General features: G+C 43.2%; 1 protein-coding gene across 1 annotated transcript in view; it reads right to left on the bottom strand.

Annotated features, from left to right (window-relative positions):
* The window catches only part of RASA1 (RAS p21 protein activator 1), a 61,773-nt gene extending 47,068 nt beyond the window's left edge, over positions 1–14,705 (bottom strand). The window contains exon 1 of the mRNA XM_074568785.1: positions 14,260–14,705. Coding sequence (XP_074424886.1) covers positions 14,260–14,693 — 434 coding nt within the window. The 5' untranslated portion in view covers positions 14,694–14,705. The remainder of the gene's footprint in view (positions 1–14,259) is intronic.
* Between the last annotated feature and the right edge of the window lie 934 nt (positions 14,706–15,639).

Raw genomic sequence — 15,639 nt, 5'->3', positions numbered from 1 at the left:
TCAACTTCTGAGTGCAATTAAATGCAGTGCCACTGAGCACATATTTGAAATATTAACAGCTCCTAGAAAATACACTGTTTTACAGCTTGCTATGTATTAGTGTAATGTACAAACTACTCTATACCACTAGCAACAGAAATAGGTATTAACACTGAACTTAACTACCCACTGATATAAAGATACAAATGGCAGTAAAACAGTCAATATTGAGCAATGAGGAAACAGCTCAAGTAATATCCTCAGGAAGCCTCTGTAGATAGCACACATCTTCAAAAAACAGGATACACACTTAAGTACCAGCTTTTAAGATACCATTAGAATATGCAAAATGCTTGTCAAGAAATAACTGCATTTTTCCAGAGAGCAGTTTCATCACTAGACAAAACCACATTATTCAAGCAATACACAGTGTAAGCGTTGAAAGACTTCATTTTTAGAAATGCATCTTGTATTTCATCCAGCTATCACCTGTTTTCAATATTATATGAAGATGCACTCAGCAACTCTGCATCATTATCTTCAAGTAGTTTGATAGCAAATTGTAGACTATTTTACAAAATTGCAGTACTCAATCTTATTTAAGAATATCAAGTGCTCAATTAAGGAGTGGCATTATCTTTTTTTAATGCTTCTGTTAAAAGGTTGTAGGATTTTTTTCTTTTGCTTTCAAATACATCTATAGATCAATTTTTCTGTGAATATTAGCTAATGTACCGAGCACAAATTCATACCAATGAAAAATGTTAAGATGATTTATGCTGTATAATCAGTTAGAAAGGAAGATCCGCCCAATACTCAGTGGTACCCAAAGAAGGTACAACAGAAACAACTGAACTACAGAACCTGCCCTACTCGTTGTAATTTCATAAGAGAAAAAAGAGTGCAGACCACTCTAAAGGATAGGACCAGGCTATCACAAATTCTCAAATAAAATAAATCCTAGATCCTCTGGCTTTAACCCCCAGTCAGGTATCTCAAAAAAGCTTGAGTTCAGTGTTTCTGCAAAAATATATCAAGAAAACTACCTTTCCATCTTCGGAGGCTCTGCGCCATTTTGAGTTTTATAGGTCAAGATCAACAACTTTTTAAGAGCTTCAAGTTTAATGCACTCACAGTTAGAAGCAACACTTAACCAAATATCTTGATTTGCCTCCTATACAGCTATTGAACAGATGTAAAAGGGAATCCTACCTACAGTGCACTACGAGTCTCATGAGGTTTGGATAGGAGGGTATCAAATAAAAAACCCGCCTAGCTGTTCGTAAATATAATGCTGTCCCTGTGGCTATGTTTTATCAAATGCATGCGCTCAAAACCGTAACTCACTACGACTTACATGTGCATCCTCCATCACTGCCAAAGACAAGATCCCTATCATTTCTAGTCAGTCACCTCTGCTTACTTGCCGGGTCCTACATAGAAACACTTCTGTATTTCTATAACTTTGCAAATTTTTCAATGCTGACAATCCACTATTTTCACAGTGTTTTAAACAAACATAATTAAATGACATTCCAAATCACAGCTAGTGCCCTGACAATACAATAGCTATTAGGAGATGCATTAAAAGAGAAAACACAAGTAGCCTTGCAACAGAATGTTATGGAGTGATTCAATGATAAATTGTCTTACCAACTATAGATCTCAATTTAAGTGGTTGTTTCCATGACAACCCCGTTAACTGCTGTTACAAACTTGTAAACTTGATACCTAAATTGTGACCTTTATTTTGCTTCTAAGAGAATACCAGTAATAGGCTTCCATGTTCCACAAACCAGTCAGAAGCTGTGCAAGAAAATACTCCCATCTGCCAGTTTAAATCAAAAGCAGCATGTTCGAAACTCCAACCCTATGTATCACAACCTTAATTACAGCAAACAGACAGAATGCAGACACAACAGTATCACAAACAGCTTATACATCCACAGAAGCAACATACAGCTGTGCAGGAGGATGGTCCCAGCTGACAGCAATAGGCCAAGCCATGAACCTCATGCAGTGAGCTGCGCTGCAGTTAGGGCTGTTACCTCTGCCTCACAAACAAGAGTTCCTCAATTTTCCCCCACTCCATGGAAGCTACTGGGTACCAGACACCCAGTCACACCAGCCTCATTAGGCCAAGCTAAAACTTTCTACTGTGGGCAGGAATGCAACTACATCGCATCCCTCAGCAAGCTCACAGTGCGGTAGCAGGACTTCTGGCCTCCAACATGAACACACCACAAGGTCCATGGAAGGCACAGGCTGTTCACAAAGGGGCAGCAGATGGTGGATTTACCATCTGGAAGCAGGCAGCTGCTATTGTGTGTGGAAGCATGTCACATTGTTCAACCAAATCCTTTTATTTACATATTTCCTTTTTACACGTGGGAAAAGCAAATATTACGAAGCTTTGCTGTTCCACTAAAGGCTTCTGCTGTTCCAGTACGCTACAATTTTTCCTTAGGAACACAGTAGGCTAGGGAGGAGGGAACACAGGAGAAAGTGCCGAAGTGGAGTAAAAGTGTTTTTCACAAACTTAGTACAAATGTAGATGTCAGTAACAGCTGCAGACCTCTCTATCTCCGTCTAGAAAAAAGTTACGGTGCACAGAAAAAACAGTCCTCAAATGCTGTAACCAGTTCACTCAAAGCTCTTCTTAATCATACCTTGCTGCTTCAACAAAACCCATACGAACAGAGAACTTCTAGGAGTCAGGGTCAGAGCTCCCCTCCTATCAGTTCAGCCACTGATTTAGTACCTTTGACACGTTACAGATTCTTGTTATCACTGGCTGAGGCTAGATGAGCTCTGTTCCCGCTAGAAGCAAAAGAGAGCAGAGGTGATTACCTTGAACCGACAAAATCCTCAATTTCAAATGGCACGAAGAAATCTCAAGTACCGTTTCCTGAAGACAGAGGAGGGAAAAAAAAGCAGCAAAAAATATCCTGTATTCTTACTCATTTCTGCTTAACACCAACCACCCCTGCTCAAACTTTCCGTCTGAAGACTTGATGCTCCTACTCACTGTTCAAGTTTTGTTTCAGTCTTACAGCTTCTCTCAGCCTAAAATGCATTCTCAGTTTTACCATTTTTAACCAGACTCTGCCTTTTAACAATTTATCCCCCACCTCTGTTAAGATTTGTAAGGCTGCATTACTTCCTTTATGCACATTATTTGTAGAGCTTAAATTAAGTTTCACTCAGACTTTACTAAATTCACATCCTCCTTCTGCCTTGTTAGTTACTATTCAGTACTTCGCAATTTTTGACCAACTCTTTGCAGCTCTCCACATCAAAGAACTTCCTGCCAGAAAAAGCTCTGCAAATATGTATCAACTACTACACTGGATGCACCTTTAAGATAATGAAAAAAGAACTGAAAATAACTCAGAGCCAAGTAAGTGTTCTTTGTCCAGAATGCATGAAAATAAGTGTTACACACTATTCTAGGAAAGGGAGAGAGAGGGGTTTTTATCCCTTTTCCATCCCTATGCATTTTTCTAAGAGTCGGTACAATGCAGACAAGCATACCCATGTAAGCCTAATGAAGAATAATTCTCCTTTTCTCATTTGACTGTTCCAAAACCCCATAGGAACAGCATGTGGGAAACTGAACCACCACGGCTCACTTTGAGACCAGGAACCAGCCAACTAACGTGGAAAGTGTCTGCCATGGAGACTCCTCAGTACACCAGCTGTGCCAACCTGTTAACCGCAGGACTTGCACGCACCTCCAAAAGAAGCCATTAAAATGCTTTCAGCAGAGTCTACATCAACTCTGGGCTAGAACAAAACAGACAGACCAAAAACCTCAGTACGTCTTACAAAAAAGATTATGCAAAGATGAAAGAGCGAGATAAGCATACAGTCAAAGAGGAATACATTTAAATACGTTCACTAAGGAAAGAAAGGTCCTAAAAGTTTCAGTTGCTGTAAAAAAAAATGCTATAAGCTTTAAAAGAGACAGAGATTGACAACAGCATAATATAGCCAAAAGATTTCTTCCAAACCTACCTGATACATATTTACTGAAAAGAAGACTGATTGCCTATCTAATTTTTGCAAATGCCACCAATAAGCACGTAAAGTATAGCTAAACTGGCTGAAAAATAGCTCTTGAAAGAGCTTGCACTTTCTCACTGAAGGATCAGCTTAGGAAGGGAATTCTGGAACTCATTAAAGTTTTTAGTAAGAAACCTCCCATTTTTACGGACTTCCTACTTTTGCCCTCAGATCCAAAATACTCCTTTTTCGGTTTGAACCCAGAGTTAACTACTACAGAAACAATGTTAATACTGCTACACAAATCAGCAGATACTCTTTGGCGATAATTAAGGAATTTCTAAGATGTTGTTCATCTTCTCTGCCATTACCTTCATTACATGTACCAGAGGCTCCTTCACCTTCCTCTTCCTCCTCGCGCCTCACCCTCTCTAACCAAGCACAGGGTTCCGTTTTGTGCTCCACTCTCACCTCCCCTGGCAAGCTGGAATGCCTCTCAGAGAGGTGCATTGCGCCCATGGAGAGAGAACTGCTTCTATAAGGAGAAAACCCTGACAGTTATACACTACAAACCAAAAGATAGGTACAATGCCTGAATTAAAAGATGTCCAATACCTCCCACATGCACTCGGAAAAACAGTGGGGGAATACAACCTAGAGAGCATAATCCATACACAACAAATCCAACAGCGTGATGTTAAAGAATTGTGCGTACAAGAAAATAAAAAAACAACCCTGTTTCTAGACATGAATATAGAACAAGATGATTAGTACAGAGGCTTGGTAACATTTTGCTTTTGGAGGAATAAGGACTTTTCTGTAGCATCCCTTTTATTGCCAAGGAGTGGAAAGAACAAAAAGAAAATTTCTCCACAGATGCTTAGAAAGCACAAAAATCTATGCAAGAAAAAGTCTCGGGAAAATATGTGGTTTGAAAAAGACAATCCAAGCAATTACTTAATCTTTAGGATTAAGCAAGTATCCAAGCTTGAATCTTGTAATGTCTCCAGTGTTACTCTACTAACAGAGGGCAATATGAATAATTGTTTGATTTATGGTTACTCTCAAATTTTAGAGAAAGATGATGCAATTTATCTATAAAATAACCATACAAAACCCAATGAGCAAGCCTCAAGCAGAATATCCTTTTGTGCATGTCCTACATACAGGTGAACATTTACACACATATGCATAATTTTATGGAAAGCAAGAGGTGGACTTAAAATAACAAAAAGAGACCAACATTTTAGAAAAACCATATAGTTCCTGAGTTGATTATCAAGGGTTGGCTAAACCTAGGTGGTTTCTGGAAACTACTCTGGAAAAAAAAAGCAGCGTACTCTGCATGGGGAAGTTCATAGAAGAAACCCCTGTCCAAGTATCTGTAAGTAGCTATTAATAAGAAAATCATATATCCACCCCTGCTGAGCCAATGACAGTAATCGTTAACAGAAAACTGTTAAGGTTTTAAATATTCCCATGCAGTTACATATTCAACTTCTTCAAATACAATTACATACCGCTAACATCTCAACACTAACATTAACTGGACAAACAGACTGGATGGGTGGTCTGCAAGATCGGTATGAAATTGGCTCACGGGCCGTTCAGAGCGTGGTGATCAGTGGTCTGTACTCTGGCAGGCAGCCTGTCACAAATGGGGTCCCCCGGAGATCGACATTGGGCCCCGTGGTGTTCACCATCTTCACGAATGAGCTGGGTAATGAGACTGAAAGCACCAAGTTTGCCTATGACACCAAAATGGATGGTGAGGTAGACATGCAGAGAGACCTGGGCAGGCTGGAAGAATGGGCTAGTAAGAACAGTATGAAGTTTAGCAAAGACAAGTGCAAGGTCCTGCATCTGAATCAGAATAACAAAAGAGCGCAGTCCAGGCTGGGATCTGTGTGGCTGGTGGGCGGTTGAGGGCGTTGAGCCTTGTTGAGGGGGACCTGGGTGTCCTGGTGGACAAGATGAACCTGAGTCAGCAGTGTGCTGCTGCAGCAACAACGGCAGTTTGGATCCTGGTCTGCATCTGCAGGACCACTGCTAGCAGAGATATAGAGACATGATCATCCCACTCTACCCAGTGGTCAGGTCACATATAGAGTACTGTGTCTGCTTCTGGTCCCCACAATTCAAGATGTGGACAGACTGGAGACGGTCCAGAGGAGGGCCACGAGATGATAAGAGGGCTGGAGAACCTGCCCTATGAGGAAAGACTGAGTCAGGCCTCTTCCACCTGTAGAAAGCTTGGGGAGACCTCATCACAGAATTACAGTAGTTAAAATTTTTTTACAGTTAGAAAAATCATTATCAGAACAACCTCCCCAGGGAGAGAGGAAAACCTCACTGGAGGTTTTGAAGATGCGGTTGGACAGGGTGCTAGATAATCTCAGCTACGCTCCCCTTCCCACAAAAGGTTGGACCAGATGATCTTTCAAGGTCCCTCCCACCTGTGCTCTTTTATGGTTCTATGATTCTATAGATTCCAACTCTGATGAAACTGTACACTTACAAAAAAATAAATTAGCACTTGAGAATGAATGACTATTACTATTTAAGTTTAACAAAAAAAGAAAATCTAACAAAAAGAACTGATTTGGTATGAAGTTGGCCTGAGAAGCAGCTGAAAATACCAAAACCTGAAGACAAAAACTACTTTTTTTTAGGGCATGATCATCACAAGAATCTTAACAGATATTGCTAACTTACCAGAACACTGACTGGGTACACTAAGTGTCCCGGAGACCTCGATACTCCATTCCTGAAATATGAATGAAGCTTTCAAGTTAATTTAGCAACATTGGTCTGTATATATTAATTTGCACATATTAATAATTTTAATAAAAACATGTCTTAGAAGGAAAAGGTAGATATTCCAAGCAAATTTATTAAATATTTAAGCAGCACTGTTAGCTACCTTAGAAAAATTTATTTTTTTAAAAAGGAAAATTCTTGAGCTTTTACAGAAGAAATTACAAGATCTGCCAACACAGAAAATAATGATATGTTTACCAATCTAAGGATTTCCTGTATTTTTCCTTTAAAGTTTTCCCCATTAGCTGCTGCCTCTGACATTATTCCTGTCTACAACACTGATCCTCAACTACGAACAGCATGTTTACACATATACAGAATCACTTAAGTTGGAAGTGACCGCTGGGGATCATCCAGTTCAGCATTCCCCCACCACCCCGCTCAAGCAGGGTTAGCTACAGCTGGTTGTTCAGGGACATGTTTGGTTGGGTAATAAACATCTTCAACAATCGACATTCCGCAACCTCTTCAGGCAACTTCTGCTACTGTTTGACCACCCCCACGATAAAAAACAGGAACTTTTTCATATTCAGATGGAATTTCAGGGTTTTTAATTTGTTTCCATTGCCTCTTGCCCTGTCACTGGAGACCACCAAGGGCAGTCTGGCTCCCTGATCTTCATTCCCTCACATGAAATATTTATACACATGGATAAGACCCAACACAGCCTCCTCTTCTCCAGGCTGAACAGTCCCAGCTCTCTCAGCCTCTCCTCATCTGACAGATGATCCAGTTCCTTCATCATCTTCGTGGCCCTGTACCGGCCCCACTTCAGTAAGCCCACGCCTCTCTTGTACTGGCAAGCCCAGCACTGAACACACGTGTCTCACCAGTGTTGAAGGATCACCCTCCTTCAGCTGCTGGCAATGGTCCTCCCGATGCAGACCAAGATACTGGTAGCCGCCTTTGACATGGGGGTGCATTGCTGGCTTTGTCCACTGACAAACTGATGTCCTTCTGTGCAGAACTGCTGTCCAGCTGGTCAGCCCCTATCGGGTGCTTGGGGTTATTCCTCCCCTCTGCCAGAGCTTTGCATTTCCTTTGTTGAACTTCACGAGATCCCTCGCAGCCAATTCTCCAGCCTGCACAGGTCACTCCGGATGGCAGCGCACCCACTTGGTATTTCAGACACTCCTCTCAGTTTTGCATCGTCTGCGAACTTGCTAAGGGTGCACTCTGTCCCAGCATCTAGGTCATTAATCAAAATGTTAAACAGCACTGGCCCCCGGGTACACTCTGGGGAACACCACCAGTGACTTGCCTCCACCTGGACTTTGCGCTGCTGATCACCACCTTCTGGAGCCAGCACTTGGGCTGGTTTTCAATCCACCTCACTGTCCATTTATCTAACCTGTACACTGCCAGCTTGTCTATGAGGAGACTCTGGGAGATGGTGTCAAAAGCCTTACTAAAGTTGAGGTAAACTCTCCCCCTTTCTCTCCAAAACAATGACCTCATTGTGGAAGGCTGTTAGGTTGGTTAAGCATGATTTCCCCTTCATAAATCCATGCTGACTGCTCCTCACCACCTTCAACACAAACCATAACTCAGAGATAGACTCATGCAAGAACAGAAACTGTCATCTGCTCCAGAGTGATAGAGCACATATTATATATAAAAATAAAAATACGAAATACTGCCTGCAGTCTTTACATAGTATATAAAACTTGTCACGCACTGGTAACATTTTATTGATACTGACCAAACTCCAGAGGAACACAGAATCATTTCACTGCAATACTCCTATGCAGCACAACGAGAATGTTAAACAAGATACCTTCTCCTCCCTCCTGCTGTGCCTACCAGCGACACAAATACCACGATTTTTTTTTTTGTTGTTTTCTTAAAGGAGAAAGAAAGATAAGTGAGAAACTGGAAAACTACTATGGGAGTCCTATTAGCTGAATCAACAGATGGGGTCCTACACTGAGGAGCCCCATGTCCCCACTGGTAAAATTTTTGTTCTTCCCCACTCCGCAGCTGCAAAACATTAAGGCAAGAAAAGGTGAAGAAACACGGTACAAGATTATGCTTCCCAATAGAGCAGGCCAGTAGATGAAGTGCGTAAGTCCCACACTAAAGTTCTGGGAGTCAATATACACACAAAATAAAAATCTAGATAAAGTGCAGGTCAAGAGACTCTACTCACTGTTTAAACAACATGACATCATCTGATGTTAACTAGAAATATTGACTTAAATACTGAAAAATCCTCCTCAAACTTTTTCCGGCACCAAATGCTGTTCTACTTCTGGTTTTCTTCATCTGAAACTTTAATTTATATATGTACCTAACATACTCAGCTTGCTTACTGCTTCACTTCCTATATATGGCTAGGTACAATTCTGACCTGCTGCTTTTAACCATTCATTTAAAACAGCACTTCCAACACCACACACTCAGCCAGAACTAAAACCAGATTTATATTCAGCCCTATTTCGTAAGTGGCCAAACCAGTACAATACTCATCAACTTTAGAAAAGTAAGGTGTTTCCCTTCAGTAGAGAACAGGAATTAGTAAAGAAATTCATTACCTAAAAAAGAAAAGTTTACCTGCTGACCATATTAATTGTTAAACAGAAAAGAAACCTCATACACTAGAACCAAGTTACACCACACACTTTTTGTGTTTATACAGTACCTAACTGAACATGCCAATACTATTTCCCTGCAGTTTTCAGATTCATTCATCAGTATGGAAAAAAGTCCTCCGCCATTTTTCAGAAAAAAATTCCTTTTCATGAGTTACTGAAATAAACAAATGCTGCAAAACTCTGGACTTGCCACCTTCAACACTGACATGAAGAAACTAGAACTTCACACTACACTCAGGCAGAAAAATGTTCTACTTTTATGCAATCCATGCATATTTAATATTTCTCTATCCATCTCTCTATCTTCAGCTCTTTTTCTCACTGTTAAGTTGCCCCAACAGGCACCAAGAGTGACCGTAAGAATACATCTGCTTTGGCTAAGATCTGTCTTAACCAGATGGTATTTTGACCGCCTATTTCATTTTCTATGATTGATAGCTTTCAATTTCAACTGACTTCCATTTCAAACTGATAATCACTGCTCAAAAAACACCGTATGAAAATGTCAGTTTTGCTGAATATACTGGAATGGCTTCTGCCACCTTAATGCAACATTAGGACCTAAAATAATTTTGTCAACTAAGATTTTTAATCAAACACATAAATAACTGAACTATTCCACATACCGCTTGTTTACAACCGAATTAAATAGTATTAATTCATTAAATCTGAAGGCATTTTCTTAGACTATTTCAGCCTCTGTCAGTGAGCTTAGCAGGTGGGGTTGAAAGCACAGGAAAAAAAAATGACAAAAACAAACACAATGCCCATTCTAGCATCCTGTGCCTCCCACCTAGCATTAAGCTACAATATCAACATGCTACTGCTGTGCTCCAGAAAAATGAAAAACCACACACACGCACACAGAATAGAAAAGCCTTAAGTCAGTTTCACTCCAGATCAAAGAAGATAAAAACCAACCCTACTTGGGGATTTTGAGTTTGTGAATAAAGAGAACCTGTTACATGCTAACAATCTCCTCCCACTGCTAGAAAGTTAAAAAAAAAAACAACCAAACAAAAAAAACACACTAAGAGAAGACATATTCCCCTTTTCCTTACGTATGTGGAAAAGAGGAGAGGAAATCAAGTATATTAGGTGCTTGCTAGCAAAGACCAACACATCCTGACTACCTCGAATAAACTATATTTACAGCATCCTGATGGGAAGTGCAAAACTTGCATGTGCTTCACTTCCCATCTCTTCAGGTTAGTTACTGTGAAAGACAGAATGTCAACTACATGGTATTTAAAAACTAATTCATGTTTAAAAAAAAGTTTGGTCTGTAACACTTTTACAGCCTAACACTTGCAAACTGGGAACTCACTCAGATTATGTTTGGTTTGTATTTTGTTTTTTTTTTTTTTTTTAAATTTGCAAAACAAGTTAGGAGATGAAAACGTCAGAAAATTTTTTCAAAGCTTATGCAGAAAGCTCCGTTTTATTTAGTACTTATAAGCCTTTTTATTTTACACTTATAAGTCTAATCTGCGATTGGAGTATGAACTTAGAAACACCAGCAGCAACTTTTCCCAGGTATTTTTGTTTGGAGTCAGTAATCAGCCATTCCGTAAATCCTGAAGCGTGATGCATGTCCATGGGAAGGCAAAGAAGCCTAGTGAATCGTAGCTGTTATGAAAGAAGTAATGCCTCTTCATTCTTATGCAGGAGAACAGTAATTCTGTATCACATAAAGCAAGGCCAGGAGTGAAGAGCACTCTTAATTTTCTGATGTACACATAATATATTGTAAGCAATTAAGACAAAGAAACAAAACCATTTGACTGAATCCTGGAATTATCCATCAAGCCAACCCTGCATGCCTCCTACAAAAACTGAATGAATTAGAAGGAAGTGGGGAAGGGTGGAGCTGGCAGTGATATTTAAACAAATGGAACCGCAGTTTTGTAATCACATTCAACTGGAGAAATTTAATCCGAGTTTAAATTGCAAGATCAATTACTGCTCCTAAAGACTAAAGATAGATAATATTGATCTTTGTTTTTGGTAACAAACCAAGAATTCAACTCCATTGAAGCAGACGGTCTTACTACAAAGAAAGGGCACTTCCAAAATAAAACAGCAGGACCGAAAGGATACAATTTACTATCGACATATGGCAAATTTAAATGACTTAACCGGGAATGGTAAAAACTGACGCTGTATAAAATAGGTAAGAGATGAATGAAAGGGAAAAAGGCTTCTAATTATTTTAATCAGCCAACTTAAATTTTTTTAATGGAAAAGTCACACAACGTGGACACAATTACAAAGAAAAAGGATAAATATATGGAGGTATGGACTTCTGAATCTAATTTTTAAGTGTGTTTTATTTCTCAGATGTTTCCACATTAAAGAATCTTGAAGAGAAGAGCGTTTAACTACAGAGCTATGCCCTGGTCCTTTGCCTGAATAAGGTAAGTAGCCTTGTCAACCGAAACAAAATCAAGGCCTTTTCCCCTAGCATGTACTCCTTGTCAGAAATCTGACATCCTCTTTCATGAGAGTTAACCATGATGCTTGCAAATGACCCGCAAGACAACATTCTGGCTGCAAAATCCACTCAGAACTGTTGATGTAGTAATAATTATTTAGAATCGAACAGGTGATTATTCACAAATAATTACCCCACTTTCTAAAAATATTTCATAAAAGCTTGCTTTTTGGCTTTTTCCTCAGTTCTCTGAGGAATTTAACAGAAGCAGCAGTCTGATCTTTCAGAGAGAAAAACAGAAGAGCATAATTCTGTATCTCATCAGCTTGGCAGACAACACTGAAGAAGTAACTTTGCTTTTATGTGCTTCCATTTCCCTCCTTATTCTTTTGTCAAATCCACCTAATCCTATTTCTAGGCTGTTAGGGAAGTCTACAAGTTCAACACTATTCAAACACTGTCTTCACAAAACAAGGCCTTAATGTTTACAAACTTCCATAAGAAGTCCAGAAATTAAAAGAATAAAGGATGACTAGGAAACTTGTCAAGGCTACAGACATTAATTTAAAAGAAATCCTATGATACATTTTATGTCCTCCTTGCAACTACAATGGCTCCTGAAATCTTGAAAGTACCTGAAATAGAGCAGAAGTTAAGTTTCTGACAGTGCAGTTATGACAGAATGTAAAAAGGAACACTAATTTAGAGGGGTTTCAGATTAACTTTCTGACCTATATCTTGACTATTTCTGCCACCTTGTACCTCGAAAGCCAGAACTGTCAACTATACTCACTGTAACTTCAGGAACAACATATTTCTAGATACCAATGAAAGTAATTTAAGCCTTGGAAGCAATTTCATTTGGGGGAGAGCAAGGTACCTCCTCGAGGGCTATTTTCTGTTCTAATACAAGCCTTGCAAGAGCTTTATGTAAACCTGCAGACTTTCTACAGTTAAATCCAAAGGTTTTGTTTAGACTACTTAACTAATTACACAAACTGTATGTATCATTATCTGACCTTATATTTCACACAGTATAAACACAGAACTGGTCTGCCTCTGGTGCAAGATTCTTTCTATTACCAGCACTGCAGGAATCCTGATTAACCTAATGGATGGATAAGTATAATGAAACCTAACTGCAGGTTTACAGTTTCTTTTTTTCTCTCCAAACATAGCCTAATTAAAAACAACTTTATTTTAAATTGGTTGGGCAGCAAAGCAGTTAGACATTATTTAGGACAAGGGGTAATGGTTTTAAACTGTAAGAAGGCAGATTCAGACTAGGTATAAGGAAGATATTTTTTACAATGAGGATGGTGAGACACTGGCCCAGGTTGCCCAGAGAGGTGGGAGATGCCCCATCCCTGGAAACATCCCAGGTCAGGCTGGGCAGGGCTCTGAGCAACCTGATCTAGTTGGAGATGTCCCGGCTCATGGCAGGGGGGTGGACTACATGGCCTTTAAAGGTCCCTTCCAATCCAAACCATTCTATTATTCTGTGATTCTATTTATAAAAATAACCTCTCTGCTAACACTATAAAGTACAGAATTAATTTTAATTCATTTTAAATAAACGTTTCAAGACTGCCTAAAGTTAAAAAAAAGACCAAACACGTGCACATTACTTTAGCTATGGTTGTATATGAAATGGAAAAGCTAAATACTACAAATATTTTTAGCAGAAAGCAATACAATACTAAATGACAATACGGCATAGAAATTACTTTATACCCTGGGCAGCATTTTTGTTAGCTTTTATTTAACATTTAAAAAAAAAAAAAAAGTAGTTTATGGCTACACTGAGAAAGACCACAGCACTACCGGAGATTGGAAAAGTCTCCCCAACAGGTAGTTAAACCACAACCGGAATAGCTCACCCTTCCTGGCAGACTACAGTATGGCTGTGAAAACTTACGAAAAGAAAAAAACCCAACAGCAAAAAAAACCCAAGCCCCAACTAATTCTGCTCTGCCCTTCTTCCCCAGGAACTGACCCCAGTTATGACCGGAGTAACGCTTTCAGGGGAAGGGGAACTTCGCCTCCCTCCTGCCGCTGATCGCCCGGGAAGAGGGAAGGAAGGAGGAAGGGAAGGAAGGAAGGGAAGAAGGAGGGAGGAAAGCAGGCGGAGGAGCGCTGCCCCCCAGGCCGCCCCGGGGCTGCCGCGACCGGGCGCTCTCCCGGCGGAGCAGCCTTCCTGCTGGAGCGGAACCGGGGAACCTGGCGGGGGAGGGAACGGCGGTGGGGGGCCCGCAAAACTTCTGCGGGGCTTCCACACACACTTTCCACCGGGCAAAGGTGGCGGCCGCCGCTGCGGGTCCCCCCCCCACTGCTTCCCCCCCCGGCCACCCCCCCGGGAGGCCGGTGGGGAAGGAACGGGGGGAGCGGCCGGGCGTGGCGGGCCCCGGCGGGGCGGCGGCTACTCACTGGTTGGTGGGGGGCGCGTTGAGCGGGATGGCCACCTCCTCCTCTTCGTACTCCGGCCCGTCCAGCGAGTCGCCTTCATCCACAGTGCCCAGTCCACCGGACAAGGGGGGCGGCGGCGGCGGCAGCGGGGGGAAGGCGGCGAGATCGGCCGCCCGGGCCGCCTCGGGTCCCGCCGCCGCCGGAGGGGCAGGCCCCGCGCCCAGCTCCAGGAGCCCCAGCACCGAGCACAAAGCCGGGCCACCCGAGGGGCCGGCGCCCGGGCTGCTGCCGCCGCCGGGGCTGCCGGAGCCATCTGAGAAGGGGCCCTGCGGCCCCGGCGCCCTGCCCCGGCACACGGTGGGGTACTGCCCCGGCTCCACGCCGCCGCCGGCTCCCGTCGCCCCGGCTGAGGTAACCGAGCCGCCCTCCTCACACCCGGCCTCGGCCGCCATCATGTTGAGCCTCGCCCCCCCCCCCCACCCCGGGCCCCCCTCCGCCGGCCGCCGCCGCACGCCGGGGAGGTGGCGACAAAGGGGCCCCGGCCCCCCCCGCCCCCCCGCCCCGCCCCGGCGGGGAGCGGAGCCGGGACGAGGGCAAAACTTCCCCGGCGGAGACGGGCTGTGAACAATACCCGGCTGGGCGGGGGCTGGGCGCGCAGCGCAGCTCCGCAGGGCCACGGCGGCGGCCGCCAGCGGAGCGGCGGCTGCGGCGACCTCACCCCGCCTCCCTCCCTCCCGCCGGCCGGCCCGGCGAGGCGCGGGAGCCAGACGGGCCGCGCCGCACCGCGCCTGCGCGCCAGCCTTCCCCCCTTCCCTTCACACACACGGACACGCGTGCGCGGGTGGGCAGGCTGGGGAGGCCCCCCCGGAGACCCCGGGGCGGGGGATCGGCCGCTGGCGGACCCCGGGGCGCAGGTGGGGCCTGCCCGGGGCGGGGGAGGCCGGTCGGGGCTGGGGCGAGGGCCGCGGGGCGGGAAGCCGCGTGCGGCCGATATTCAGCGGGTTTAGGCCCGGCTGCCCTCACACGGGGCGGCCGAGCTGCTCGCTGGGGTCGGTTTCCTCAGAAATCGACTTTAAAAGGACCCTTGCCCGTGTATATTGTCGCAAAGACCTGCTGTTCTACCATTTCGAATAAAAAAACCGCATCCTGGAGTCTACAAGATACTGTTTATCTTGCACCATGGCTACTAAAAAGGTATTTATTCTGCACTTTCCTGAAATTGTACTTTTTTTTTTTTTTATTATTACTCAAGCCCGCAAGCCCTCACGCCCCCAGCCCTACCTTTGTCGTTAATAATTGTGCCAACTTCAGTGAGTTTTGCCTGGCACATGGGGTTCACCTGTCATGTAAGTACCTCTGCCGTCAAGAAGGCATTGTGCGACAAACTTTACCAGGCGATAT

This window comes from Larus michahellis, chromosome Z, assembly GCF_964199755.1.
Source record: "Larus michahellis chromosome Z, bLarMic1.1, whole genome shotgun sequence".
NCBI classification, from domain to species: domain Eukaryota; kingdom Metazoa; phylum Chordata; class Aves; order Charadriiformes; family Laridae; genus Larus; species Larus michahellis.
The sequence above is the reverse complement of the archived record's forward strand: the minus strand, read 5'-3'. Positions and strand labels throughout refer to the sequence as shown.